General features: G+C 46.5%; 1 protein-coding gene across 1 annotated transcript in view; it reads right to left on the minus strand.

The window, feature by feature from the left end:
- NIPAL1 (NIPA like domain containing 1) overlaps window positions 1-27,436 on the minus strand; it is a 213,915-nt gene that overhangs the window by 33,667 nt on the left and 152,812 nt on the right. Inside the window, 1 exon segment of the mRNA XM_078678223.1 lies at window positions 467-557. Coding sequence (XP_078534349.1) covers window positions 467-557 — 91 coding nt within the window.

A 27,436-nucleotide genomic window follows, 5' to 3' on the forward strand; every position in this document is an offset into this window, starting at 1 on the left:
ACTTAAGACTAAAACTTAAGTTTAACTGAGACAAAAGTCATAAATGCCCTTTGTGAATACTGAAAGTCATAAAGTTAGACTTTCGTCTGAGTTTACCTTTGAAAATCAGGCCCATCATCTGTGCTGAGAGAGCAAATCACATAGGGTGTGGTCTTCGCTGCAGTGTGGGTACAAGTTTTGGGTCATCATAGCTCTGCATCTTTAACACTATATAGTCATAAGAAGAACAAAATAACAATCTGATTCATTGACTGTGCATCAAACACATGCCAGCACGTTGTGTATCTTCAAGCAAACTCCAATTTGATACCATGTTGGTACCACTGCAGTTCTCCAATTCCCAGGAAACTTAAAGATTTTGAGTACTTTCAAAACGAAAGTAGCAAGCTGATGAGCTGAATTAAGCTGCTGGCAAGCAATGTCTGAAAATACATTCTGAAAGTAGACTCTGAAGAATCTCACTTACCAGATAAGAACACTGAGGGCACCTAAAGGAGTGACCAGGGTCGCAGGTGCGAAGGCATAGGCTGCAAAGTTGGCCGCCTCTCCAACTCCCACTATAAATACAAAAAATATGCACACATACAAAACTGTATTAGTGGATTTCATATTATGATTAGATGCATTACAAACTTTTCTGAGATAAAGGTTTGAGAAGAATATTTAAGTACAAAAATAATACTATGTTCTAACTCTACAAACAATAAAAACGAGCTTGCTACCACAGTACATTACCTCGTGGGATGGCCCGCACTCCTATGAGTAGGGAAACCCTTTAGGTTTGTAAACAAACCTTCACCCACTAACACTAGTTAGTGGCAAACTTCATCTTAGGGTTCCCACTGAGACGCCTCGTGCGTATGGGTGTGCTGCGACTCCTCTACTACAGCGGTCCCCAAGGATGTGGTAGATCATCACCCTCCCCACAGCACATCCACCACTGTTTTTAAAATGTTGCCTAAGGATACCATTATTAAAATACAACTTGAATGGTTGGCAGCCTTGAGGCACTTTTAAAATCCCTTTTTTCTCACTTGAGATTCACAAACCATACCCGCTCTGCTGTAATACAGGTGCTGCTGCACATCCAGTTGCACGAGGCGTCTCTGTGGGAAGACTATGAGGAAGCATGACACTAACTAGTGTTAGTTTGTGAAGGTTCTTTTAAAAACCTAAAGGGTTTTCCTACTTATATGAGTGAGGGCCATCTCACGAGTTAGTATACTCTGGTAGCGAGCTGTTTTTCATTGTTTGTTGCATTAAAAAAAGGAAGGTGACTGATCTCTCTTCTCACTCTCAAATTTTGTTATTGCTTTTTTGTGTTCTAAGTCTGACAAACACATACAGGTGTGACACAGATTATCCCTCCACCACCCTGTTACATGCAAGCTCAGGTAACTATAGAGTGAGTGGTATTTTCATGAGCTGCAGCAACAATTCACATTACATAATGATCGCAACAGTGCCATGCTATGGTTTTAGGCACTATCCCTGCAGCAAAAAAGTAGTATTTGTGGGGAAAAAAGGAGAATAAAACCATAGTGAACTCATACAGTTGTGTAATGAAACTGCTGTGTACTTAAACTTTAAGTGTAGTCATATGCATTCAGAGAAGTAGAGCAAGAGCACACCACAAGTTGCTCCAAAGTCACCATACAACTCCAGCACACCATACAACAGGAAAAAACATAAATGTTGCTACAAATCAGTTACCTAACGTTAGTGGGCATCCAACACAATTCTGCCTTCCATCCGGAAGCCATGGCTCAATTTTCAAACAGCTATAAAAAACTTCCTGTATTAAATATAAGTACCTAGATCTTCCTTGCCATTTTGGCCCCTTGGAAAGAACAGAAGGAAACTCTGATGGAAGGAAGTCCAATAATTCATGGTGAAACAAGTACAGAAAGAAAAGCCAAAGTCTAGAAAATATGTGACAGTAACATAGCTGTGGTAATGATAACTGAACAGTGCGTTCGAAACACAGAAGTTACAAAAAGAAAATGTTACCTTCAAAACAACTTTTCTACAACTAGTGCTGAAAAGATTTCTGTAACAAAACTCTAACACAACATTAGATCAGAAAACTAATAAATGAGTAAAAATGTTCAAAATAGTAAGAGAGTACTCAGTGATAGAATCTCAGGCCAATGAAATAGCAATACCAATGTGTCTGTTTACGTCTTTTACACATCGCTGATATGTCATCCAGGGCTAGTTCTTAGTGCTAAAAAGTACTGGATAGAGGTTTGTATTCAGTCCCAAGCCAGTCGGAGACTAGCGAGAATGTCCTTATCCATCCTCTGAGGCTTTTATGAAATGGGCAAAAGTATCTTCTTGATATTGAAATATGATAAATGTAAACAAAAAAGTGATCACAAAAGAAGACAGGTTTTAAAAAAAGACCACAACTTCTTTTTTTGCTAATCACAAAAGGCAAACATCTGCAAAATACTGTGTGGAGATACAAAATATGATAGATATGCAATGCCTGGAAGGCGCTGGACCAAAAAAGCCAATGGCTGGAGGAGCCGGGCCCAAAGACCATTTCTGGGTGTATCAAAAAGTAAGAAATTGCGGCCTCATCCCAGACCTAAAAAGCATCACTTACTGCCCCTTATTTCCGTGCATTGAAGCATATCGTGAGTCATGAGAAAACTTTGATAAGAACCCTACCACCCTATTAAGTATGAGTAGTTTGTTCTGTGTCATGTTTTCTACAGAAGATGTTTATCCAGCACCACAGAAAAACTATGGTCATTACGATGGCTGTGAAACCACCACCGTCAGCCTTCTGGTGGTGGTTTCACTGCTATCGTAAAGCACTTCTCCGCCTGCCAAATTACAGTGGCGGGTGATGTGCTGGTGGACGCACCAGGTGGCAGGCACCGCGTGGTGCATGCCACGTAGTGCAGGGAAATGCAAATGCTGGATTTCTGACATTTCGGCGGGTGCTGCAGCTAGTAGCACCGGCCGTAATGTCAGAGATACACGATGCGACCGCCATGGTGGCATTAATTATATTAAATTAATGATTATTTCTTATTTTATTCATATTTATTTAATTGAGAATTTTTAGTGTTAAGGGTTTGCAGAAATGTATTATTAATTAATAAATAAGTGGTTGTTAATTAATATTAATTTATTCATTGGTAATTAATTATGGTAATTGTGTAATTAATTTTAGGTTTGCATTTTGGGGTTTAGAGGGATAAAGGGTGAGAAGTAATTTATTTTTGAATAATTAATAATTAGTTGTTAATTGATATTAATTAATTGATTGTAAATTTAATATGGAAATTGTGTAATTAATTGTAGGTGTTTGTTATGGGGTTTATAGTGGTAACGGGTGGGAAGTAATTAGTGTTTAATTAATTGATAATTAGTTGTTAATTAATAATATTTAATTAATGGATATTTAATTAGGTAATTGTTTTTTGTGTGTGTGTGGTTTTTACTTTTAAAGGGGTAAAGGGTGGGTATTAAATACATTGTACTTACTTTATAATTAGTTGTTTAACAGTAATAGATTTTTATTTCAAAATATGTTTTAATTGTGTAACTATTTCTTTACAGTTTAATTTTAGCTGTGGGTTGTGGGGATTATAAGGGTAAAGTGTGGAAAGTTAATTAATTTTTATGAGTTTTGTTTAATTAATAATATTTCTTTAATTGGTCATTAATTATGTTAATTCTGGAAGAACATTTTTTATAAATTTAGATGCGGTTGTGATTTGTGTGGTATTATAGTGCCGGAATAAAATAAATAAATGTATGTAATAATTAATGTTTTTGTTTGTAAATATTTTCTAGTTAAAATATTTATTTGTTTGAAGTTTATTTCTTTTTTATTGTATATAATATTTGTAGGTATTTGTCAAATGTGAAGGATTTCCTCCTTTCTTAGCAATCGATTCCAAGATGTTCCCCTTGCTAATTTCCCCTCCCAAAAAATGAAACTAACTTGTGTGGTTCTTCAGTGGTCTTCTCTTTTGCCCCTCTTGTTTAACTTGTACCTACTACCCCTGGTCTGGTCACTGCGCAAAAGAAAGGTCGAAACCTTTAACTATGCCAATGACCTACAGCTGGTGTTTGACTTCAATTCTTCCACTTCCTCTCAGTGTTCAATTGCCAGTCCACTCTGAGCTTTATCAGCGACTGGATGAATGACAACCATCTGAAACTAAACCCTGATAAAACTGAGCTCATTCTCACAGGTGGACCGGCAATCCAGTGGAACTCTAATTTTTGGCCTCCTATGCTGGGTAGCCCCCCACTACCAGCTAGCTCTGTCAAGAGCTTAGGGATTGTGATCAGTCACGATCTATCCATGAAGGCCCAGATTGGCTTTATCAGCGACTGGATGAATGACAACCATCTGAAACTAAACCCTGATAAAACTGAGCTCATTCTCACAGGTGGATCGGCAATCCAGTGGAACTCTAATTTTTGACCTCCTATGCTGGGTAGCACCCCACTACCAGCTAGCTCTGTCAAGAGCTTAGGGATTGTGATCAGTCACGATCTATCCAGGAAGGCCCAAATTGGCTTAGTGGTCTCCACGTGTTTTTTCACCTTTGTAGAATCCGAAAGATCAGTAGATTCTTGACCACTGCTGCCTTGACCTTGGTTATCCTAGCCTTGGTAATCTCGCGTATCAAATACGCCAACTCATTATATACTGGCATTCCCGCATACACAGTTGGTACAAAACCATGCTGCCAGGTTAATCGCCCGCCAGTCTAGATGACATCGTGTTAAACCTCTGATGAAGAGCCTACATTGGCTTCCAGTAGGTAAACACTGTGCCTTTAAGCTGGAATGTACCATCTTCAAAGCCCTAGCTGGGAATGACCCAGCCTTTATCTCCTCACAGATCCAGCGCCACACCCCTTCCCGGGAACTGCGCTCATCCAATCTAAATTTGTTGACCACTCCCTCTTTTAAACGCAAAAAAGATGGGGGGGGCTCAGATTTGTGGTCTTGGCCCCACAGTTTTTGAACTCGCTTCCTGTGGAAGTGAGGTTGGCAATCCCTTATGCACAGTTCAGGAAAATGCTCAAGACCCATCTATTTTCCCAGGCATATCAGTAAGCCAACTTTCCCGTTGATCCAGCTTCCCCCTTGCTCGTAGCACCAGGAAACCGCTTGGTGTACGTGCGCTGAATAAGTACACATAACATTTAACATAACATGTAATTAACATTAAAATATGGTTTTATTTTTAATATTAAATCTATTTGTATTTTAATGTTTAACCCCTTCGCTGCGGCGGCAATTCTGCCGCAGCGCTAAGGGGGTGGGACGGCCGCGCGGCGCTCCCATGCTCATGACGGAACCGCTCCGTCACGAGCCTCGGGTGCGCTGTGCTTATGACGGAGCGGTTCCGTCATGGCCCCGCCCGCTCAATGGAACGTCCAGCGCTGTCCAACTGTGCATGTCTGTTTGGCCGGCCTAAAATGGCCAGCCAGACATGCACACTTAGAAGTGCACACACCAATAGTTCCCCCTTCCTACCATGGTTCGGCCTCAAGCCTCCCTACACACGCAGCTGAAAAATAAAATGATAATAAAATATTGTTTTATTTTTCGGCTGCTCACTTTGAGCCACTGGGGTGATGTTCCTCCGCTGTTGTGGAGGAGATGCCGCTGGGTAGCGCAGAGGGTTAATATTCCTGCTGCAAAGAACGTGTGCTATGCAGATCACAGAACTATAATTTATGTGCATAGCTCAGTGGGTTATTGCTTTTGTCACTGAGATCATTTTGTTACTGCGCAGTTCATAAATTACATTATTTACAAAAAGGGGTGGTGATGGACAGAGTCTCTGAATTAAGCAGAGTACTCTCACCCAGTCAAGAGATCAGGGCTAGATCCAACACCGTTTTTTAGCTCATTGCACCATCCCAGTTTCAGAACCTGGCTGTATGCAAATTAGTCTGTCCCTGGCCCAGTGCATCATGGGAACAGGGCAGACCAGACTACAAAAGCCAATTCTTACACAGGGAAGGAAACAAGCTTCCGGGGACCGGTTTCTGCCATTTCAGGCGTCTTCGGCCCGGCTTGCTTGAATCCTGATGGTGCAATGAGCAAGGGACTCACATCTGAGTATACCCTTCCACGCTTAGGGTGGACAAAATTATTTACAAAAAGGGGTGGTGATGGACAGAGTCTCTGAATTAAGCAGAGTACTCTCACCCAGTCAAGAGATCAGGGCTAGATCCAACACCGTTTTTTAGCTCATTGCACCATCCCAGTTTCAGAACCTGGCTGTATGCCAGGGACAGACTAATTTGCATATAGCCAGGTTCTGAGCTGGGATGGGGCAGTGAGCTAAATAACGGTGATGGATCAAGCCCTGATCTTTGGACTGGGTAAGAGTGGTCTGCTTAATTCAGACACTCTGTTCATCACCACCCCCTTTTCTGAATCGTTTTTGGCCACTATAGGTGTGGCAGGGTATACTCAGACATGAGTCCCTTGCTCACTGCTCCATCAGGATTCAAGCAAGCCGGGCCGACGACGCCTGAAATGGCAAAAACCGGTCCCCGGAAGCTTGTCTCCTTTCTGGTGAAGAATTGGCTTGGTAGTTTGGTCTGCCCTGTTCCCATGATGCACTGGGCCAGGGACAGACTAATTTGCATATAGCCAGGTTCTGAGCTGGGATGGGGCAGTGAGCTAAATAACGGTGATGGATCAAGCCCTGATCTTTGGACTGGGTAAGAGTGGTCTGCTTAATTCAGACACTCTGTTCATCACCACCCCCTTTTCTGAATCGTTTTTGGCCACTATAGGTGTGGCAGGGTATACTCAGACATGAGTCCCTTGCTCACTGCTCCATCAGGATTCAAGCAAGCCGGGCCGACGACGCCTGAAATGGCAGAAACCGGTCCCCGGAAGCTTGTCTCCTTTCTGGTGAAGAATTGGCTTGGTAGTTTGGTCTGCCCTGTTCCCATGATGCACTGGGCCAGGGACAGACTAATTTGCATATAGCCAGGTTCTGAGCTGGGATGGGGCAGTGAGCTAAATAACGGTGATGGATCAAGCCCTGATCTTTGGACTGGGTAAGAGTGGTCTGCTTAATTCAGACACTCTGTTCATCACCACCCCCTTTTCTGAATCGTTTTTGGCCACTATAGGTGTGGCAGGGTATTCTCAGACATGAGTCCCTTGCTCACTGCTCCATCAGGATTCAAGCAAGCCGGGCCGACGACGCCTGAAATGGCAGAAACCGGTCCCCGGAAGCTTGTCTCCTTTCTGGTGAAGAATTGGCTTGGTAGTTTGGTCTGCCCTGTTCCCATGATGCACTGGGCCAGGGACAGACTAATTTGCATATAGCCAGGTTCTGAGCTGGGATGGGGCAGTGAGCTAAATAACGGTGATGGATCAAGCCCTGATCTTTGGACTGGGTAAGAGTGGTCTGCTTAATTCAGACACTCTGTTCATCACCACCCCCTTTTCTGAATCGTTTTTGGCCACTATAGGTGTGGCAGGGTATACTCAGACATGAGTCCCTTGCTCACTGCTCCATCAGGATTCAAGCAAGCCGGGCCGACGACGCCTGAAATGGCAGAAACCGGTCCCTGGAAGCTTGTCTCCTTTCTGGTGAAGAATTGGCTTGGTAGTTTGGTCTGCCCTGTTCCCATGATGCACTGGGCCAGGGATAGACTAATTTGCATATAGCCAGGTTCTGAGCTTGGATGGGGCAGTGAGCTAAATAACGGTGATGGATCAAGCCCTGATCTTTGGACTGGGTGAGAGTGGTCTGCTTAATTCAGACACTCTGTTCATCACCACCCCCTTTTCTGAATCGTTCATAAATTACAAGCGCAATCTAGGTGGGAATGTTATGCTTTTTCCCCCATTCTTTCCTCATCCTAATTTTGCTGAAAAGGGATTGTTTGGTTAGAAATAAGTGCTTATTAGTAAAGTCAAGCCTAACCACTGTATAACGTTCTGAATCCTGAGTTTGTGCTTCCCCAAACTAAGGACTCTTAAAAAATGCCTACCAATATGGATGACGTGTGAATCCGACACCTTGTATTCCCCTTTTTCATATGTAACATTTTCTAAACACATATTTACACATGTAGGATTCTTTGTCTCTGTAAGTGTGTGATTCAAAGTGCTCCAACACCCTACAGTGGTATGAGAGGCGCTTTAAAACAAAAATAATACATGCGAGAGAGAGGCTATGGAGTGATGAGAGGCACTGTTGGAGGTGGATAGTGAGGGAATCATTGAAGAGCTCCAATAAATATTGCCATATCCTGGTGCACAGTAAGGTCATCATTTACTATGCTTTAAAAAGGAATACAATTGAGTATATAATGTGTTTTCGAATGTACCATTTTTCACCAATTTTTTTTTTTTTTTGGGGGGGGGAGAACACCCCCAAGCGCCACTGTAATGGCCAGGCTCGTTTGGTGCGCTCACTCACTATGCACCGTATGGGGGCTGGTCTGACAAAATTTGCTTGGGCTGCTTTGTGTTCCCAGTCTGGCCCTGTTGATACTATGATCCACCCATGTGCACTGCCATCCTCCAATGTGCGTCAATTACTCTTTGATGTTCACCACAAATGCTAAAGGTATTTAGGGCATATTTTCAGTGGCATCAGTATGCCCACCTTTAGTTCCAATGGGGCCCATTGCACCTCAGGCTACTCAAGAAACGCCTTTCCAGTATCTGCCACAAGCGTCAATCTACACTGCACCTCTCTAATGCAGGCCAACACTCTCTGCTCAGCCTTGCAGATTATTAAATGGCTGAGATCTATGGCCTAGCATTTTACTACAATAAAGACAAGTCTCTTGGCCCCAGAGAGACCTTAACAGGATCTCCATGAAAGCATTTATGAAGTTTAAAATACAATGCCTCATTGCCTATTTAGTGATGCTGCAGCCTGCCACTTTAACATTGCCCCGTAGTGCCAAACACAAGTCATTTTCATGGTCAGAAAACATAAATTCAACAAAAGGCCTGATAAGGTAGATATTTGACGGTGCCAGCCCCATCCTTGGGGCTGCCACCCACCTCCCATCCCTACCAATCTGTGTCTCCCTTAGAAAGTCCTCTTTTCCATTCTCAAGCGTCAACAACTTCATCCCCATTGAGCATACAGCACCCAGACATAAAAAATGCAAGAGCTAAACAAAACTTGGAGGGGCCAATCGCTTTTTGGTGCTGTACTTCCACTGAGAGTGGAAAGTCTACTATTGGCACTGAGAGTGCAAAGTCCACTACTGCCACTGAGAGGAAAGTCCACCGCTGTCACTGAAAGTGGAAAGTCCACTGCTGCCACTGAGAGAGGAAAGTGCACTACTGCCACTGACAGTGCAACATCCACTACTGCCACTGAGAGTCGAAAGTCCACTACTGCCACTGAGAATGGAATGTCCACTACTGCCACTGAGAGTGGAAAGTCCACTATTGCCACTGAGAGTGGAAAATCCACTACTGCCACTAAGAGTGCAATGTACACTACTGCACATGAGGAAAGCCCACTACTGCCATTGAGAGTGGAAAATCCACTATTGCCACTGAGAGTGTAACGTCCACTACTGCAACTGAGAGAGGAAAGTCCACTACTGCCACTGAGAGAGGTAAGTCCACTACTGCAACTGAGAGTGCAAAGTCCACTACTGCCACTAAGAAAGGAAATTCCACTACTGCCACTGTAGTGGACTGCAACTGAGAGAGGAAAGTGAGAGTGTGTTTGTATTTATATAGCGCACTTCTACCCAGAGGTCTCGTAGCGCTGTATTCATACCACTGTGGAACCCATTCTGGCTTTCCTGTGAAGTGTCCACACCTGGGCAACCCCAAGGTGAAGCCAGGCATCCAAGTGCTGCTGGGGCCGTTGTGGAGATTAAGCAAGCTATTGCCCAGAGTCACAGAGTGGGACCCATGATTAGACTAGGCACCGAGGCGAGAATTATCAGGTCCGGGGAAATTGAGTCCAAGAGCCGTCAAGGCGGGAATTGAACCCTGGTCCCGGGCCAGACCTCTGCATCAGGGTCTCCCGCTCTAACCATTGAGCCACGCTTCTCCACTCCAGAGTGCAACATCCACTAGAGCAACTGAGAGAGGAAAGTCCACTACTACCAGCGAGAGAGGAAAGTCCACTACTGCCACGGAGAGAGGAAAGTCCACTACAGCCACTGAGAGAGAAAAGTCCACTACTGCCACGGAGAGAGGAAAGTCCACTACAGCCACTGAGAGAGAAAAGTCCACTACTGTCACGGAGAGAGGAAAGTCCACTACAGCCACTGAGAGAGAAAAGTCCACTACTGCCACTGAGAGTGGAAAGTCCACTACTGCTACTGAGAGAGGAAAGTCCATTAAAAAATTGGGACGTGTCGACTCGATGAGTGGAATAGACGTTGGAATGAGAGCGCGCTTGAAAAAGAGATGGCTGCTAGTTAGGAATATTATACTGTGGACCCCATAACGCCCTGAACCTTCCTGAGTTGGCAACCCCTGGTATTTCGCACCTCTGTTGTTTAGACTGAAAATGACACCTGTAAAAACAATAGCACCGATGTTTCCTGTACCAACATCTGTAGTTTGGCCGCACAGGACAGAAAAAAATGCTGCATCTATGAGTTTTTCATCTGTTTTCCTCCTGCATGCTATCAAGAACGAACACCGTTTCATCAATCAGTTCGTTTTTTGCTACAAAGAGGGTGTACGGGATACACAAAACATCCTTAGTTAGATGTTTTTGGCCTAGAAATAGATATGGTATATCCGAAGAGGACACGTCCTCTGGGAGTCTCTTATTTTTAGGGCTCGCCTGCTGATGCGCTTCAGCGCATAGCTGGCGAAGCTCTATAGGGGCTTATCCAGTGTTTATCCACTGGCGATTCCACTGGCGATTCCTTCAAGTGCATGTGCTTTTTAGGTCATTGCGCTTGCGCAAGCCCTAAAAAGCGCGTGCACAATGCCACCAGCCGCCTGCCTGCCTGCCTCGCATTACCACATCAAAGGCAGCCCTCCGAGCGCATTTCTCACCCCCTAATTATTCACGGCCGGCCGGCAGGCACATAAAAGGCTGCTGCTGCCGTGACTCGCATTTCTCCTCCCTCCTCCCCTATCACTGCCCAGGCCGGCCGTACTTTCTCTTTACAAGGGCGCCCATTCCTGAATCACTTGAAATCTCTCCACATTATTTGCATTTTGTTAATTAAAAAAATTAACTTCAACACAGCGTTGCACATTTTTCTCGACTTCGGAAGGATGAGTCCCAATCTCATTTGTACAAAGTGTTGTAATGGGATTATTGGAGAGTTAGAGAAACGTGCTCACAAGTTACATTTTTATGCAAATCATCTGAGTAAATAAACAATAGCATGGTGCCGTTTGCGTCCTTGACTTGATCTGGTTTTTATTTTTATTTTGCTATTATTCTCACAAAGGCTAAGAAGGTCTGCCTACTTTAGTATTAAGTGCTATACGTCGCATAAGCAACAGCTAACCATTCACTCACCCACGCAACGCCACTCACCCATGCAACGCCACTCACCCACGCAACGCCACTCACCCACGCAACGCCACTCACCCACGCAACGCCACTCACACACGCAACGCCACTCACACACGCAACGCCACTCACACACGCAACGCCACTCACACACGCAACGCCACACACGCAACGCCACACACACACGCAACGCCACACACACATGCAACGCCACACACACATGCAACGCCACTCACACATGCAACGCCACTCACACATGCAACGCCACTCACACATGCAACGCCACTCAACCACGCAACGCCACTCACACACGCAACGCCACTCAACCACGCAACGCCACTCACCCACGCAACGCCACTCACCCACGCAACGCCACTCAGCCACGCAACGCCACTCAGCCACGCAACGCCACTCACACACGCAACGCCACTCACACACGCAACACCACTCACACACGCAACGCCACTCACACACGCAACGCCACACACACACGCAACGCCACACACACGCAACGCCACACACACACGCAACGCCACACACACACGCAACGCCACTCACACATGCAACGCCACTCACACATGCAACGCCACTCACACATGCAACGCCACTCACACACGCAACGCCACTCAACCACGCAACGCCACTCACCCACGCAACGCCACTCACCCACGCAACGCCACTCACCCACGCAACGCCACTCACCCACGCAACGCCACTCACCCACGCAACGCCACTCACCCACGCAACGCCACACACACACGCAACGCCACACACACACGCAACGCCACACACACACGCAACGCCACACACACACGCAACGTCACACACACACGCAACGCCACTCACACACGCAACACCACTCACACACGCAACGCCACTCACACACGCAACGCCACTCACACACGCAACGCCACTCACACACGCAACGCCACTCACCCACGCAACGCCACTCACCCACGCAACGCCACTCACCCACGCAACGCCACTCACCCACGCAACGCCACTCACCCACGCAACGCCACTCACCCACGCAACGCCACACACACACGCAACGCCACACACACACGCAACGCCACGCACACACGCAACGCCACGCACACACGCAACGCCACACACACACGCAACGCCACACACACACGCAACGCCACACACACACGCAACGCCACTCACCCACGCAACGCCACTCACCCACGCAACGCCACTCACCCACGCAACGCCACTCACCCACGCAACGCCACTCACCCACGCAACGCCACTCAGCCACGCAACGCCACTCAGCCACGCAACGCCACTCAGCCACGCAACGCCGCTCATCCACGCAACGCCGCTCATCCACGCAACGCCGCTCACCCACGCAACGCCACTCACCCACGCAACGCCACTCACCCACGCAACGCCACTCACCCACGCAACGCCACTCAGCCACGCAACGCCGCTCATCCACGCAACGCCGCTCATCCACGCAACGCCACTCACCCACGCAACGCCACTCACCCACGCAACGCCACTCACCCACGCAACGCCACTCACCCACGCAACGCCACACACACACGCAACGCCACACACGCAACGCCACGCACACACGCAACGCCACACACACACGCAACGCCACACACACACGCAACGCCACACACACACGCAACGCCACACACACACGCAACGCCACTCACCCACGCAACGCCACTCACCCACGCAACGCCACTCACCCACGCAACGCCACTCACCCACGCAACGCCACTCAGCCACGCAACGCCACTCAGCCACGCAACGCCACTCAGCCACGCAACGCCGCTCATCCACGCAACGCCGCTCATCCACGCAACGCCGCTCACCCACGCAACGCCACTCACCCACGCAACGCCACTCACCCACGCAACGCCACTCACCCACGCAACGCCACTCATCCACGCAACGCCACTCATCCACGCAACGCCACTCATCCATATGCAAAACGAAAAATGTCAAACTCTTCTATTGCGAGACCTATTGCATTTTCAATGCTTGTTTTTATGTTCCCTCCGTCCTTTCAGGTGCGCATTTCACGTTTGAACATTTCTCCCCCCCCTTTGAGTGTCCCCGCGTGCGATCGCGTCTGTTTGTTTAAATGTGAAAATAAATAATTAATTAATTGTTTCGTTATTTCTGTCTACTTGAATTGTTTTGAAATGTTGAAGGGCAGATTTCTGCTCCTTGTGGTAATTTTTTTCGTTTTTCCTGATTAAAAAATATGCTTCGCAAAAATACACACGGCCTCGATTATGTATAGTGTATTAAGTGAAGCCACTCCGGTTTGAAGACAGCCTGCCGCGGGAGGGGTTTGGCCCGTGTTACTTTACTATTCGGCAGGGAACAGCAGCGACTTTGCTCATCATGGCAATTTTCCAAAACCACGTAAGGCGATAATTAACAGCTGAACTATGGACTTTGCACGCGCTAGTTTGCCCTCGGGAAGTCGCCACAGAGTTCACTCGCAGCTGCGTGTTCTGGTAGGTGTTGCTTCGCATCTGGGCGTATCTCAAACTCTGTTGGTAAGCACGTGCACCCCCTTTATTGTTGTAAGTTAGGACAGGAGGAGCACCAGAAGGCCGGAAATCACAGGTGACGTTGCGAGAATGCCGTTTCTGGAACGTTGTGCGTGACGCAGTTTCAGATGATACCGCTCAGGGCACTGTAAACACCGAGTGACAGACAGGGAAGCGGTTTAATAGGCCCTGAATAGTTATATGACTCTGTAGTTGCTGTCGGGAGTTCCTTGGCAGAGTATGGACAGCACCGCCTCATGAGCTGATAAATAAAGTTGGGCTATATATACTGATGCTCAACATGAGCATAGCAGCCAAGGTTTCAGATTGCTATGTGTGACATTTTTATGATTTCAGTGCAATTATGAGTGGCATTTCAACGACTAAGAGTGCCACTTTCTCGCCAGCAAAATCAAGCAATAAATGCGATAGAAACATTTAAATATCAGAAATTACACTCATCTGAGCAACAAGAAACTCTAAGAAGATCTTAAAACTGCTCCAAAATAGCATAAATGGAAGTGCACTAACCGAAGACAGACTGCGTGACTGCAGTTCTCAGTCACAAAGGGCAGACACACACTGCAGCAGCTCAGAAGATGACCATTGATCTAATTCATGACTGTGCGAGCCTAAAAAACACGTTTTAAAGCATAGCGCATAGGGTGACCAACTGGCATTGGTGCAAATTCAGGACGGGGAGTGTAAACATTCAGGACAAAGGGTCAAAATTCAGGACACAAATTCAGGACAGGAGGTCAAAATTCAGGACAAAACTTCAGGACAATAGGTACGTTTTACAGACACATTAGAGGTCGAGCAATAGTATATAAGTAAGCCCAGCCATTTCCAAACATATTCAACCATTTGCATACCTATCCATCATGTATCCTTCCATCTATCATTTCACTCATCCATCCCTTCATCCATCCCCTCATCCATCCTTTCACTCATCCTCCATTATCCATCCATCCACCCTTTCATCCTATCCATCTGTACACTTATCCATCCACTCTTCATCCCATCCATCCATTCACTCATCCATTCAGCCATTTACCCTTTCACCAATCCAGCCATCCTTTCACTTATTAATCCTTCCACCCATCCACTCTTTTAGTCATCCATCCATCCTCCCTTTCTCTCTCCATCGACCCTTTCACTTAGCCATCCTTCCTTCCATCCATCCATCCATCTACTCATCCACTCACTCATCCATCCATTGACCCTATCACTCATCCATCATTTCACTCCTTCACACATCTATTCATCCTTTTGTCCATCTACCCTCCCTTTCACTCACTCATCCATCCTTACATCCACCCTTTCACTCATACGTCCATTCATTCACCCTTCCACTTATCAATCCATCCATCATTTCACTCATCCACCTACCCACACATCATCCACCCAACCACCCACCCACCCACCATCCACCCACCCACTCATCCATCCTTTCACCCACCCACCATCCAATCCACTGATCCATGCTTTCACCCACCCACCATCTCATCCATCCATCCTTCCTTCCCCTCATCCACCTATCCCCTCATCCATCCATCCTTCCCCTCATCCATCCATCCTTCCCCTCATCCATCCTCCCTTTCATCCTTTCATCCATCATCCATCCTTCCCCTCACCCATCCATCCATCCCATCTATGTATCCTTCCCCTCATCCATCCATCCTTCCCCTCCATCCATCCATCCTTCTCCTCATCCATCATCCTTCCCCTCATTCATCATCCAGCTACCCTTCCACCCATACATCCAGCTATTTACATTTTCTCTCCATCCTTCCCCTCACTCATCAATCCACCCATCCTCTCTCATTATCCATTTATTCAATCTTTCATTCATCCATTCACCCTTTCACTAATTCATCCAGCCATTCGCCCATCCCTTCACTTACTTACTCGCCCACCTTTCCATATTAATTTTGAGCTGAGCCCTTTTGAGAAGAGGCCCATCAAGACCTTCACCCTCGCTGTAGGGGCCGTTCCAGGACTGGGACAGAAGCCACCCAGGGCCGAGACAGGATCCACCACAGGGGAAGGACAAGAGCCATCACAGGCGTGGGTGGACTGGAGCAACAACATGGGGGGGACAGGAGCCATCACTGAGGGGAGGGCAGGAGCCATCACAGGAGAGGGAACAGGATCCACCAGGGTGGGCACAGGGGTGGGCATGCAGTATTCTAGTATCATCTTGGGCTCCTCGCCCCCTCCTGCACAAGACAAGGAGAAGACAGGCTCTCTGTCCAAAATGCCATTCCCCACTGTGTTGTACAGTACTTACAGGAGATACTCTAAGAGAACTGATTGAACTGATTGTCCTCCATACTTTGTTAATCAGTGTGGGTGCGATTGTGCCATTTCTTTATTGTATTACATTATAGACTGCATGTTTGAAGAACCGAGGTTTGCTTACAATTTAGTGACAGTAATTAAGCTCGGTGAAGAGAAGCACGTGCTGCCTCGGTGTAATCAGGGGTGTAATCTGGCCCAGTCTCGGATGTTTGGGGCCCTGGGAAGAAATGGAATGTGTGAGACCCCCTCTAATAGCAGAGACATGACACATTCAGGGCTGTTTGCATCTGAATGGATGCCCCTGCTCCTGAACCTGCAGCATCTCCCTCTCAGTCACCTTCGAAGCACCTCTTAACAGCTCATCAAGGGCTGGAGGTGTGAGGGTTGCCATCCCGCTGCGCCTCTCCAATGCTGCTGAGTATCGGAGCTTTGCTACTGCATGGGAGTCAAGAAGGGAGGTGGGGGCAAGCTGTGCCGGCTTTAGGGTGAGGCAACCGGTGCCCTGTTAAAATGACGGACAAATGGCGTCCGGTAAAGAATCCTTCACGGACAACGGACAGACGGCCGAAATTACGGACTGTCCGTGAAATTTACGGACGGTTGGTCACCCTAATAGCGCAGTAAGTGCAACTAGGAGGTTATACGGTCATTCAGTCTCACAGCAGGCTGGATCACGTCAATGTCTTTGAAAGGTTGCTCCACTCACCTGGGAAGGACACCAGGCACTGCAGCCCAGCATCTGCTCTCACAATACACATGGAAGGCAAGAGAAGGGTTCACCGCTTGCATCCCCCATGCCGGGTGGTGGTGAAATGCTATGGGAGGGGAGACTGCTGAGGCTAGGGTTGCCATCTAGCTGCAGCACAACCAGTATGTCTCGGTTAGTACAAAAACAAGACAAATCAAACAGCAAATATAAATAGAAAAAGCAATTTTATATGTTTTCTAAGCTAAGTTAAATATTTGTGGTAAATAATTAGGAAAGAAAGGCAAAAAAGGAATATTACAAATAAATATATATGGTTTTATTTAAAATCCGATTTAGTATCATACCCTGGCCAGTCAGACTCTTAAAACAACATCAACTGGCCAGTATTTCTTTCATGGCAAGGAGAAAATCCTAGCTGACGCAAGACCACTAAAAATACAGTAGAGTCATATTGGGTATACTCAAGCCTGCCCTGTGCCATGGCAGTGGAGAGGCTAGTTGACCTGTTTCCCTGTGCCACAGGCTGGCAAGTGAGATGGAGGGCCAGTGGTGAAATTAAAGACGAGCAACTTGAGTGCAGTGTTCCATATTTAGTTGTAAATTAACTGTGTAGGGTTTTTCATAGAATTCTGTTCTGACTGCTGTCGATGTGGCATTTCATCAATAATGAACAATTATATAATACGCCGCATTTATGCGTCTTCACGGAGAACAGTGTGAGTGTGACAAGTAACAACGTACTAAAGTGGCAAGCAGACTGCCTGGCCAAGTATTTACTGTCTCTAAGAGTCCTGGCTGGTAAGGTAAAATTGCGGCCGGGTCGGCGGGCACAGCCCGTGTTGACTCCGCGTGAGTGAGCTGCTGTCCTCCACTCTGAGCAAGTTCGGTCTAGCGGTGGCACAGCACTCCGCAGCACCTGAGGCCTCTAAGGCCCCATGCTGAGTGATGCAGCCAGGCCTTCCAATGCAGGTAATAATGAGCTGCGCAGGGCACTAGTGAGTTATTCACACACCATGACTGCTCGCCGGCGCCCAGCACGCCTCCACGAGTCCAAGCGGTATCCTGATTCCGGCCTTGACTTCCTTCCAGACTAGGACGTGAGGTCACATCGTCCCCGCAGCGCCAGCCAGAACTCTACCACCGCTGACGGCTGGCCCCGGCCGGGGGTCTCGGTATTGGGCACTGAAGTGCCTCGGCCGGGTGATGTCAGGCCACGCTGCGGGCGGGAAATTTTATTGCAGCTAGAGCAGGGCTATTAAGATACATTGTAGCAGGCTGCAGCAGTGATCTTTAACTGTTACTGAGCCTGTGCTGGTGGCAGCGCCTAGGCAGGCAAGTCTGCAGGGAGTAGCAGAGCCGGCGCACAGGTGTAGCCAGTTTCAGCGCTGGTACAGCAAAATGAGTAGTGGCATTAAAATGTGTGACAATGCATTTCAGTGCGGTGATGCAGAACACCACACTGAAATGCATTAGAGTCACACCTGATGCGTGATACTTGGCAGGCCTGTTCATCTCTTGGCCTTGAGCAGGCCATGTAAAATGTATGGAAGTGCTGAAACCCAGTGCAGTCTTAACGCATGGGCACGCTGGGCAGTTGCCCGGAGGCTCCACGAGCACAAGGGGCCCATGCAGAACAGATTTTAACACAAATTTTCTGTTAAACATTTTTAATCTTGTGAGTGGTTGTGTAGGCAGGGCCCAGGGCACTGCTTTGCTCGGGCCTATAATGCTGAAACCTACTTGTTTTCATAATCCTAACGCCTGCACAGCAGCTAAAGGGCATCCCCAATTACCTAACCAAAATGCCCTAATGCAATCTGCTTAGTCTTTCATTTAGAAAAGCACAACGAATCGACCTTGTAGAGTGTGACAAATTAAAACACATGCAATAGTATAATAAAACCCACCAGGGCAACTGAACGACGAGGTGGCTTATTAGGTGCCCTAACTTCACAGAGACTCAAGAACACCTAAATGGCACAAAGCTAAAATATGATTTTTTAGGTGTATTATACCATTCCACATGCTACCATGGGCAGGTTGGAAGTTTAAGTCTTCATGAGGCCAATGACTGGGCTTCTCTCTCTCCTCTCCATTCAATGTATGTAATAGAAGCGAGAAATGGAAGCGTGCGCTGGAACACAGTCACCTGAGTGGTAACAAGTCTATTTAATAGATAATCTGTTAAAATGATGTATTTGGAATCAATTTGACCATATGTAGCGCTGTATGCAGCTCAGATGTATCAAACATCAGTCAAGCAGTGATCCTCTTTCCAGAAATGCATTCTGGGATAAGGTGCCATGAAGCCATAACATTCCAACAGTGCACAGGTGCACTGTACCAAGAGCTGCAGGACAAATATAACCTATACAAAATAGGTCCTGTGCTCGCTCTGCTATTCTGAAGATACCCAAGTAGGCCAAAGCTGGACTGGGGTTGCTTACGTTCCAATTCATAGTGGACCTAAAATGTCAATTATGGCCAGACTGTTCCCATTGGAGCAGGATCAAAAGGAATTTGCATGTAACTGGTTCCTGTATCAGGTGGCATGGTGGGCAAAAGAACCACTGATTTGGATGAAGCCAGAGTAATTACCAAATGTCTGAGATTAATTAAAGCAGTCCAACCATCACATTTTGGAAGAGGTGTGGCGCGGTGGCCAGGGTGCCTGACTCCGGACTCCGGGGTTCACGGTTCGATCCCTGGTGCCGGAGGCAGATTAGCCCACCACCATGTGACTCTGAGTAATAGCTTGCTTAATCTTCCTGAGGGCCCCCAGAGCCGGGACATCACTTCGGAGGTAGCTGTGCGCTTTACAAATACTGGTATTTATTTCAGTTTCATTTTGACTTTTTTGCCTTTTCATATCTAAAACATAGCCACACAGGACAGCCCACACTGTTCACAGAAGGCTTGGACCCCCTCTCTCTGCAGCGTGGCTCCATTACATAGCCCAATCGTCTCTGGTGGGGTTTGTCATCCACGTTACCATTCATGTGTCCATAGTTGAGATGTGCCAGTTTTAATTTAGTAAAGCCAAGATGCTAATAAATTATATTTCAGCTAGGCAGCCTATTAACCATATTTGACTAATGGCTATCAACATGACCTCTCACAGCTGCCATACATTCATATTGAAATTCAATGGATTCAAGAACACCATCATCTGGTCATGCCAACACAGGAAGTCACAGAGCTCGCCTCAGAACACTTGTTTGGGCTTTGTAATAATTAAAAGTATAAGCGATACCAATTCATGTTTTAGTTCTACATTGTTAAATACATTATCTTGATCATGGAGCTGTTCTCCTTGGAAGTAGGCAATACCTCTTTAGAACAAGAGGAGCTGTTTAACACAAAGGGACTGTTGGAAAATGGATCAGGAGTAGGGGCAAATGTATATCTGCCGCTGGCAATAAGGCCACTAACACAGTATATGGCTCAGAATAGGTCTTAGAAAATGATTCCCATGCTCAACCTTTGGTAGCTTGGCTGCGAGCATGCAGGCTAACTTCAAAGACAGGTATGTAAAGTTTTTTTAAAATACCAATTCAGTAAATAATTAGGACACAAAGCACAATAAAAATCCAACACCAATTTATAAAAAATAGGAACATTTTTTATCTTTAAAATGACACCAAAACGACAAAAATCTAATGTAGGAACCGGAGATATGAATTTTTGAAGATTTTGCAAGGTATAACACATAGAAACCTATAGCGCCTTATGGGTACACCTGGTTGCAATAGACCAGGTCAAAGTCAAAGTTTCAGGCCAACCGCGATGGAGCCCTGCTCGTCCAGCCCTCGCGGTAGGTCTCGGTCAAAGTTTTTACCTTCTGACTTAGAAACATTTCTGGAGCTTTTCTTCCCAGGGACTCTCGAAGCTCTCAGCCAGTCTGGATTCGGTGAGGGTTCGCCAGATTGCCTTGCAACGAGCTCCCAGTCAAACTTATGGAAGTCTGACCTCCGGAGCATTTCAGTGGGACGAACCAAGGATCCAGGCCGACTCGCAGTTGAAGGCAGGCAGCTTTGCTCTAGCGGTTGCTCCCGGTCACCTTTTCTTCGTTCGGACTTGGAAACTTTTACTGAGCTTTTTCTTGTGGGATCCCTCGATGCTCTTCACCAGGCCGGATTCGGTGAGGTTTCGCCAGCCCTGGATTTTGCCTACTCCCGATCACACGTTGGGAGTCGGTCCTACGGAGCTTTTCAGCGGGGCAAACCTGGATGGCAGGCCGACTCACGGTTGACAGCATGCCGCTTGGCTGGCCAGTTTGAGTAGGTCCACTTATGGAGCTTTTTCTCAATTTTGCTCCTAACTTCTCCAAACTTCTGGAACTTCTTCCTGAAGTTCCCCAAAGGGTTCCAAAGCATCTCAAACTCATTCCAGGGGCCTGCAAGCTCCAAGATGGTCCTTGAAAGTTGAGGATTTCAGTTCCCACAATCCACTTGGGCATAACCCTAACAAATCCACCGGTAAGGCTCCAGGTTGGGGATTCTTGGTGGTGATGTTCCAGGTGAGCTCTGTTAACCTGTATCTTGCAGGGAGTGCACTCTTTAGTTCTTTCACGGCAAGGTAGTCCACAGGGCTGTAGTTCCAGATGGTGCACAAGGCACAATCTTCAGAGTGCAGCCCTTAGTGATTGCACATCAAACTTCTCAGCATGGCCCTTGTTGCTCTCTTAGGTTTCAAGCAGCAGATCTGAGAGGGCCTGCCCCACTCAGATACTCACTCCAAGTTCTCTGGGTCAAACACAAGGGCACTCCTTTCCAATGGGAGGCAGGGTACCACCCAAAGGTATGACCACATCCTGCAAAGTTTTGCACTATTTTGTCCCAGAATGCACAAATTTGTCTAAATTCACCATGGCTGATTTTTCAGCAGGGAGAGAGGAGCTGGCTATAATCGCCTATAGGATGGGTAATCTCCATCGCCACCCCCCCTTGAATCTGCTCATTCCTTCCTTAAGCCTAGCATCTGGCTGGGTTCAAAAGAGTAGTGTTGTAAATGTCACTGGTGTCTTCCCCTTCTCTTGCAGTCCATTGTTTACGACTCCTCCCCCTGCTCTGGCATTCCTGTGTAACAGTCCACTGCCCTCCTAGCAGAGCTGGTTAACCCCAGGGGCTCTTTATCACCTATTAAAAAACCCTGGCAAATCCACTTAACTCTAACCAATCAGGACAGACCACTGGAAGGCTGAATCTGGGCTTACAGACAAGAAAGTCTTATAACTTCTTTTTGTTGGATTTATCAATACCATTCTGGGAAGTCTTTGAATGCTATTTTGACCATTCTCCTATCAGGATGTATTAGTTAATAACTTCTTGCAATGTTACCTATATGGCAGGGGATTTACAATGGGAAACATTACTTGGGCCATTTTTCTAGAACCAGGACTTATAAAAACATATTTTATAAGTACTTGGCCTATATCTACAGGACCCCCACCAGTGGAACGCCTAAGGGAGACTTTAGGGGTTCTGAATATGTAAAAATATTGCAGATCCTCCCTCCACAGTGCTCCTATCACCAAAGTCGATTTTGGGCTGCACTTTGTAACAATGTGGGTAGTGAAATGTGAAATTTCACTTAACCCAAGGCATATAAAACTCATTTTATAAGGGTACTTCTTATAAATACGTGACCCCCCACCCCTGGGACACCTCGGTAAGACCCTGGGTGTACCTAATATGCCCACACATTGTAGGTTATACATTTTTAAGTGCCCCAAACACCAAAGTCGAGTTTGGGCACGATTTACTTTTAAAAGCAGTCCTGCAACACAGAGCTACTTTAAAACTGACCTCAGGCTTCAGCAGTGAACACATGCAAGTGTAGAAATGGCTGCTGGCCTCTAAACTGCCATGCCCTATTATATACTAGGGACTTAGAGGTAGTTTCAATCCCCCTGCCCTATTATGTACCAGTGCCTTTGAGGGTAGGTAATGGCAATCATAGGGGAATCCCAACCCATAGTGTACCCTAGTGTATGTAGGTGTTTTCACTGTGTTCTAAGAGCTACTTTCAGAGTAGCATTAGAAATCAAGTAGCAAAACAAAAGATGTTCACAGTAGATATATCGTTGCATTGAACACATTGAGCACTGATGGCAAAGGTAACGGCCAAGTGGGAGGTCCTAGTCCTAGGGCTTTCCCAATCTTGATGGTTGAAAGAGAACCGATGACAGCCGACACGTGTTTCGTTACGTATGTAACTTTCTCAAGGCTTTTGCTAGTAATGTGGTATAATGATAGATTATCCCATCCAAATTCTCTTGACTTTGGTACGTGATTCAAACAAGGTTGTTCTGCGATTCTTAAGTCTGACTTAAGAATCTGAGAACAACTTTCAGTGCTCAATGTGTTCAATGCAACAATATATCTACTGTGAACATCATTTGTTTTGCTACTTGATTTCTAATGTTACATGGTGTCTAAATACTCTTGAATATACATTAAATGAAACACGTCAAATACTGAAATTCTTGGATGTTCTCTTTCTGTCAGATACAATTATAATGTTCCTCTAAAAACATGAGGTATATGTTTGTGTAAGACTCTGAATACTGGTTAGGAATTCTAAATGCAAATTTGGATACTCTATGACAAATATTGCAAATTGTTAAAGTTTAAATATTAGAGTGCTAAGGTATAACTAATTCTTATGACATTTGATCACAGGTATTTGATACTTGTGGGTTAGACATCCTTGGTAGTGGGATGCCTGCGTTACCTTGAATGGCACCGTAATTTCTTTTCATGATATCTACAATATAACTTTGAGTTACTCATAGATTCTGATGTGCGACTGTTCTAGCCATCACTACCGTTCTATTTATTCTGTACATTTCTGTATTGATTTGCAAAAACACTATTTTTTTTCTACTAGCAATGCATTATAACTCCTTAATGTAAAACAAAATACAAATTCACTCAACTCTTAATTATTTGTTTTTCAATTTCCAACTGTAAAATTTTAATCTAAGCTTCCAATTCTAGCCTAATCCAACCACTCACAAAGAACTACAGATTTAATGTATGAAGGACACATCTTGAGAACACAAGACTAAAACCTATTTACTCCAACCTGAACAATCCTAAACTAATGCAAGAGATGGTGTCATATGAAGAGCAGAAGTTGAAAACTCAATTCACTTATTAAACACTAACCAGGGCCTCCAGGAGAAACGTGTTACTCGATGAAAAGCCCTTAGAAAAATCGTCAGGGGTAATACAGCATGATGAAAAGAACACCAGGAGAGGTAAGCACCATAAACGATAAAGTGTCTCCTGCACTTTACGGCACTGCTGCACTTTAGGATGTCCACGATATTATACACTGATGTGTGGCCAATACAGTTTATCTTTGAAACCCATGTGGAGTGCTTTGCAGCCTTTGTGATTTACACAGTAGTTCATTTTAAAATATACACTTTCTGCATTTTGTAGGTTTAGATAATTTTAGTGCCTTTGATAAATCACCATTCAACCCTAAAGTCACAATAAAGATGATTTTGAAAACGAATACACTGTCCCGTGACTGGGCTAGAAGATTGTGTGATGGGAATATTCCATCTGGGTGTCAAAGAGCATGTAATGTCACTTCCGCTACCTCAAATGATCTTGCTGAAATAATACCTCTGTGCAATGTTGTCAACCTCAAGATTAATGTGTATTAGACATGACATAGGAACAATGGCAGGAGATATTTTAGAAGCTTAGTCTAAGAGTAACCAATTCAGGCATATTGGCCCGTGTATGGCTTTTCTTCAGAGATAACCGTTAATCCTGTTTTGCTCTTAAAGCAGCCACTACTTTCCTGCGAGACATCACTGAGTCATGTTTTCACCCAAGCAGGGCCATCTTAACAGCATTATAGGCCCCCGGAAAAAGAAGTGCACTGAGTCCTGCCTACACAACCACTCACAGGAATGAAAATGTTTAATGGAAAATTAGTGTTAAATTCTGGTCTGCATGGGGCCCCTATGCTCGTGGACCCCCGGGGTTCTGCCCAGCATGCCCATTCGTTAAGACAGCACTGCCCCCAAGTCATAGAAATGGAATCTGCCAACCTACCGGGGAGAGATGACACGACAGCCTTCGCCGACAAAGGTCAGCTCTCATTGCTGGTATATCTTAACTGTTCAGCAACTTGGACCAGGCTCCCTTTCACCTTGAGTGTGTTGCACTGGTTTATCAAGTATTCACGCACTCGCCTCTCAAGGAGTACAATACAATTCTCATGTGGATGACACATAGCTCAAAATCACAGATCTACAAAACACTGCCAAAGCCAACTATATCTGCCTACTCAACATAAGCATCTGGTTGGTTCAGAACCTTTTAAAGCTTAATCGGATGGTTAGTGAAAACAAACTCAGGTCCTGTTGTGGCTTTTGCTTTTAGCGCGTCGCACCTCAGCGCTGTATTTTAACTTTTGCTCGCATTTTCATGCGTGTAACTTTTTCTTTGGTCTGCTGCTTTGCCTGGGGAAAGGGGTCCCATCTCCCTCTTACCTGCATTTAAAAGATTAGCGCACCGCCGCTTTGGCGGGTCCGGGTCCCGAGGGTGGCATATTTCTTCAACTTTGGCCGCCATTTTGGATTGGGGCATCGGCGCTTTTGGCGGGCGCCATTTTGGAGCGTACTGACGCTCGCTTCGGTCCAGGGGACGCCTATTTAAGGCGGACTCGTTGTCTCTGACGGCGGTCAGGTCCTGTTGTGGCTTTTGCTTTTAGCGCGTCGCACCTCAGCGCTGTATTTTAACTTTTGCTCGCATTTTCATGCGTGTAACTTTTTCTTTGGTCTGCTGCTTTGCCTGGGGAAAGGGGTCCCATCTCCCTCTTACCTGCATTTAAAAGATTAGCGCACCGCCGCTTTGGCGGGTCCGGGTCCCGAGGGTGGCATATTTCTTCAACTTTGGCCGCCATTTTGGATTGGGGCATCGGCGCTTTTGGCGGGCGCCATTTTGGAGCATACTGACGCTCGCTTCGGTCCAGGGGACGCCTATTTAAAGTCGTCCTCTCCGCGCAGCGGGAACGCGCAGTTGGACGCCGTCGCTTAGCCGGAGTCGTGCCTGAGTCCTGCCCGTCTGCGCCCGTCCGCGCTAAGGACGCGTTGGACTCGGGCTAGGCCCTGCTAGTGCGGTGTGCTGGCGGCCTTCTCCTGCCATGTTGGTATACTCCAGTGACATTCTGCGAGACTTGGGATGAGGGATTGCTAGCTGCAGTATACCCCCTTTACATCCTTTAGTTGGCCCCTACCATTGTGCCGGCTGTCAGTGGTCTCTAGAGCGACCTACTTCCATCGCCTCTACGTATTTGGTGGAGGCCGTCTACAGTAACCATCCTGAGCATGCCCTCCGCATCTTCAGTCTCAACGCCAGGTCTCTGGTATCGCACTATCAGGCCGTATTTGACCTGGTGCAGGATGAAGGCCCGGACATCGTGGCCATCACTGAGACATGGCTAAAAGACGACGACGCTGCCATTATCAATCTGGCATTCCCCTCGGACTATACAGTCTTCACCCTTAATCGGTCCACCAGGGGAGGGGGGATTGCCCTGGCTATTCGATCTAGTTTTACCTGCAGCTGGTCTGCATTGACCATTGCGGGATGTGAAAGTGCGGTGTTTAAGATTCTTGTCACCCCACATTTCTCACTTTCAGGGATGGTGGTCTATCGCCCCCCAGGGAGCGAGGTGGCATTTCGCGCGGCTTTCCCTGATATGGTCAGCTCCTTGGTGGCAGGTTGTCCCAATTTTTCTATCTTGGGGACCTTAACCTCCATTTCGATAGACCCAACATACCCGCGGTCAGTGGCATTCTTGCGGATCTGGAGGCTCTTCAGTTGACGCAACTTGTTCAACAGTCCACCCACACCGGTGGTCATATGCTAGATCCCTTCTTCACCAACTTGGCAGATGCTTCTGTCACTGCCGTCTCACCCCTTGGCTGGACGGACCATTCTTTGGTTGCCATCAGTACCCCTTTACCCGGTAGGATTATCATTCCTCCTGCTAAACTGGTCGTAAGGCGGCATTGGAGTAAATTACGGTTGGAGGATCTGCACCGTGTCCTCGTTGCAGAGCCATTAGATCCGTTTGTAACTGTTGATGCAGGTTACGATGGGTTCTGCGCTTGGATCTCCAAGGCACTAGACGCGCTTATTCCTCTTACCGCCTGTAAGACCAGTTCTAGAGATTCTAGCCCGTGGTACGATGGCACCCTACGTGCACTCAAGGGTAATTGTAGACGTGCAGAGAGGGCTTGGCGGAAGGCGTACGATATGGGGAAAAAAGCTATCTATCTCGCCTCCGTCAAATTTTACCATCGGGCTGTGTGCCGTGCTCGGGCAGCTTTTTATACTGCCGAAGTTGGCAACAGCTCTAATCCCTCGAAAACTATTTTCAAAA

This window comes from Lissotriton helveticus, chromosome 2_2, assembly GCF_964261635.1.
Source record: "Lissotriton helveticus chromosome 2_2, aLisHel1.1, whole genome shotgun sequence".
Taxonomy (NCBI): domain Eukaryota; kingdom Metazoa; phylum Chordata; class Amphibia; order Caudata; family Salamandridae; genus Lissotriton; species Lissotriton helveticus.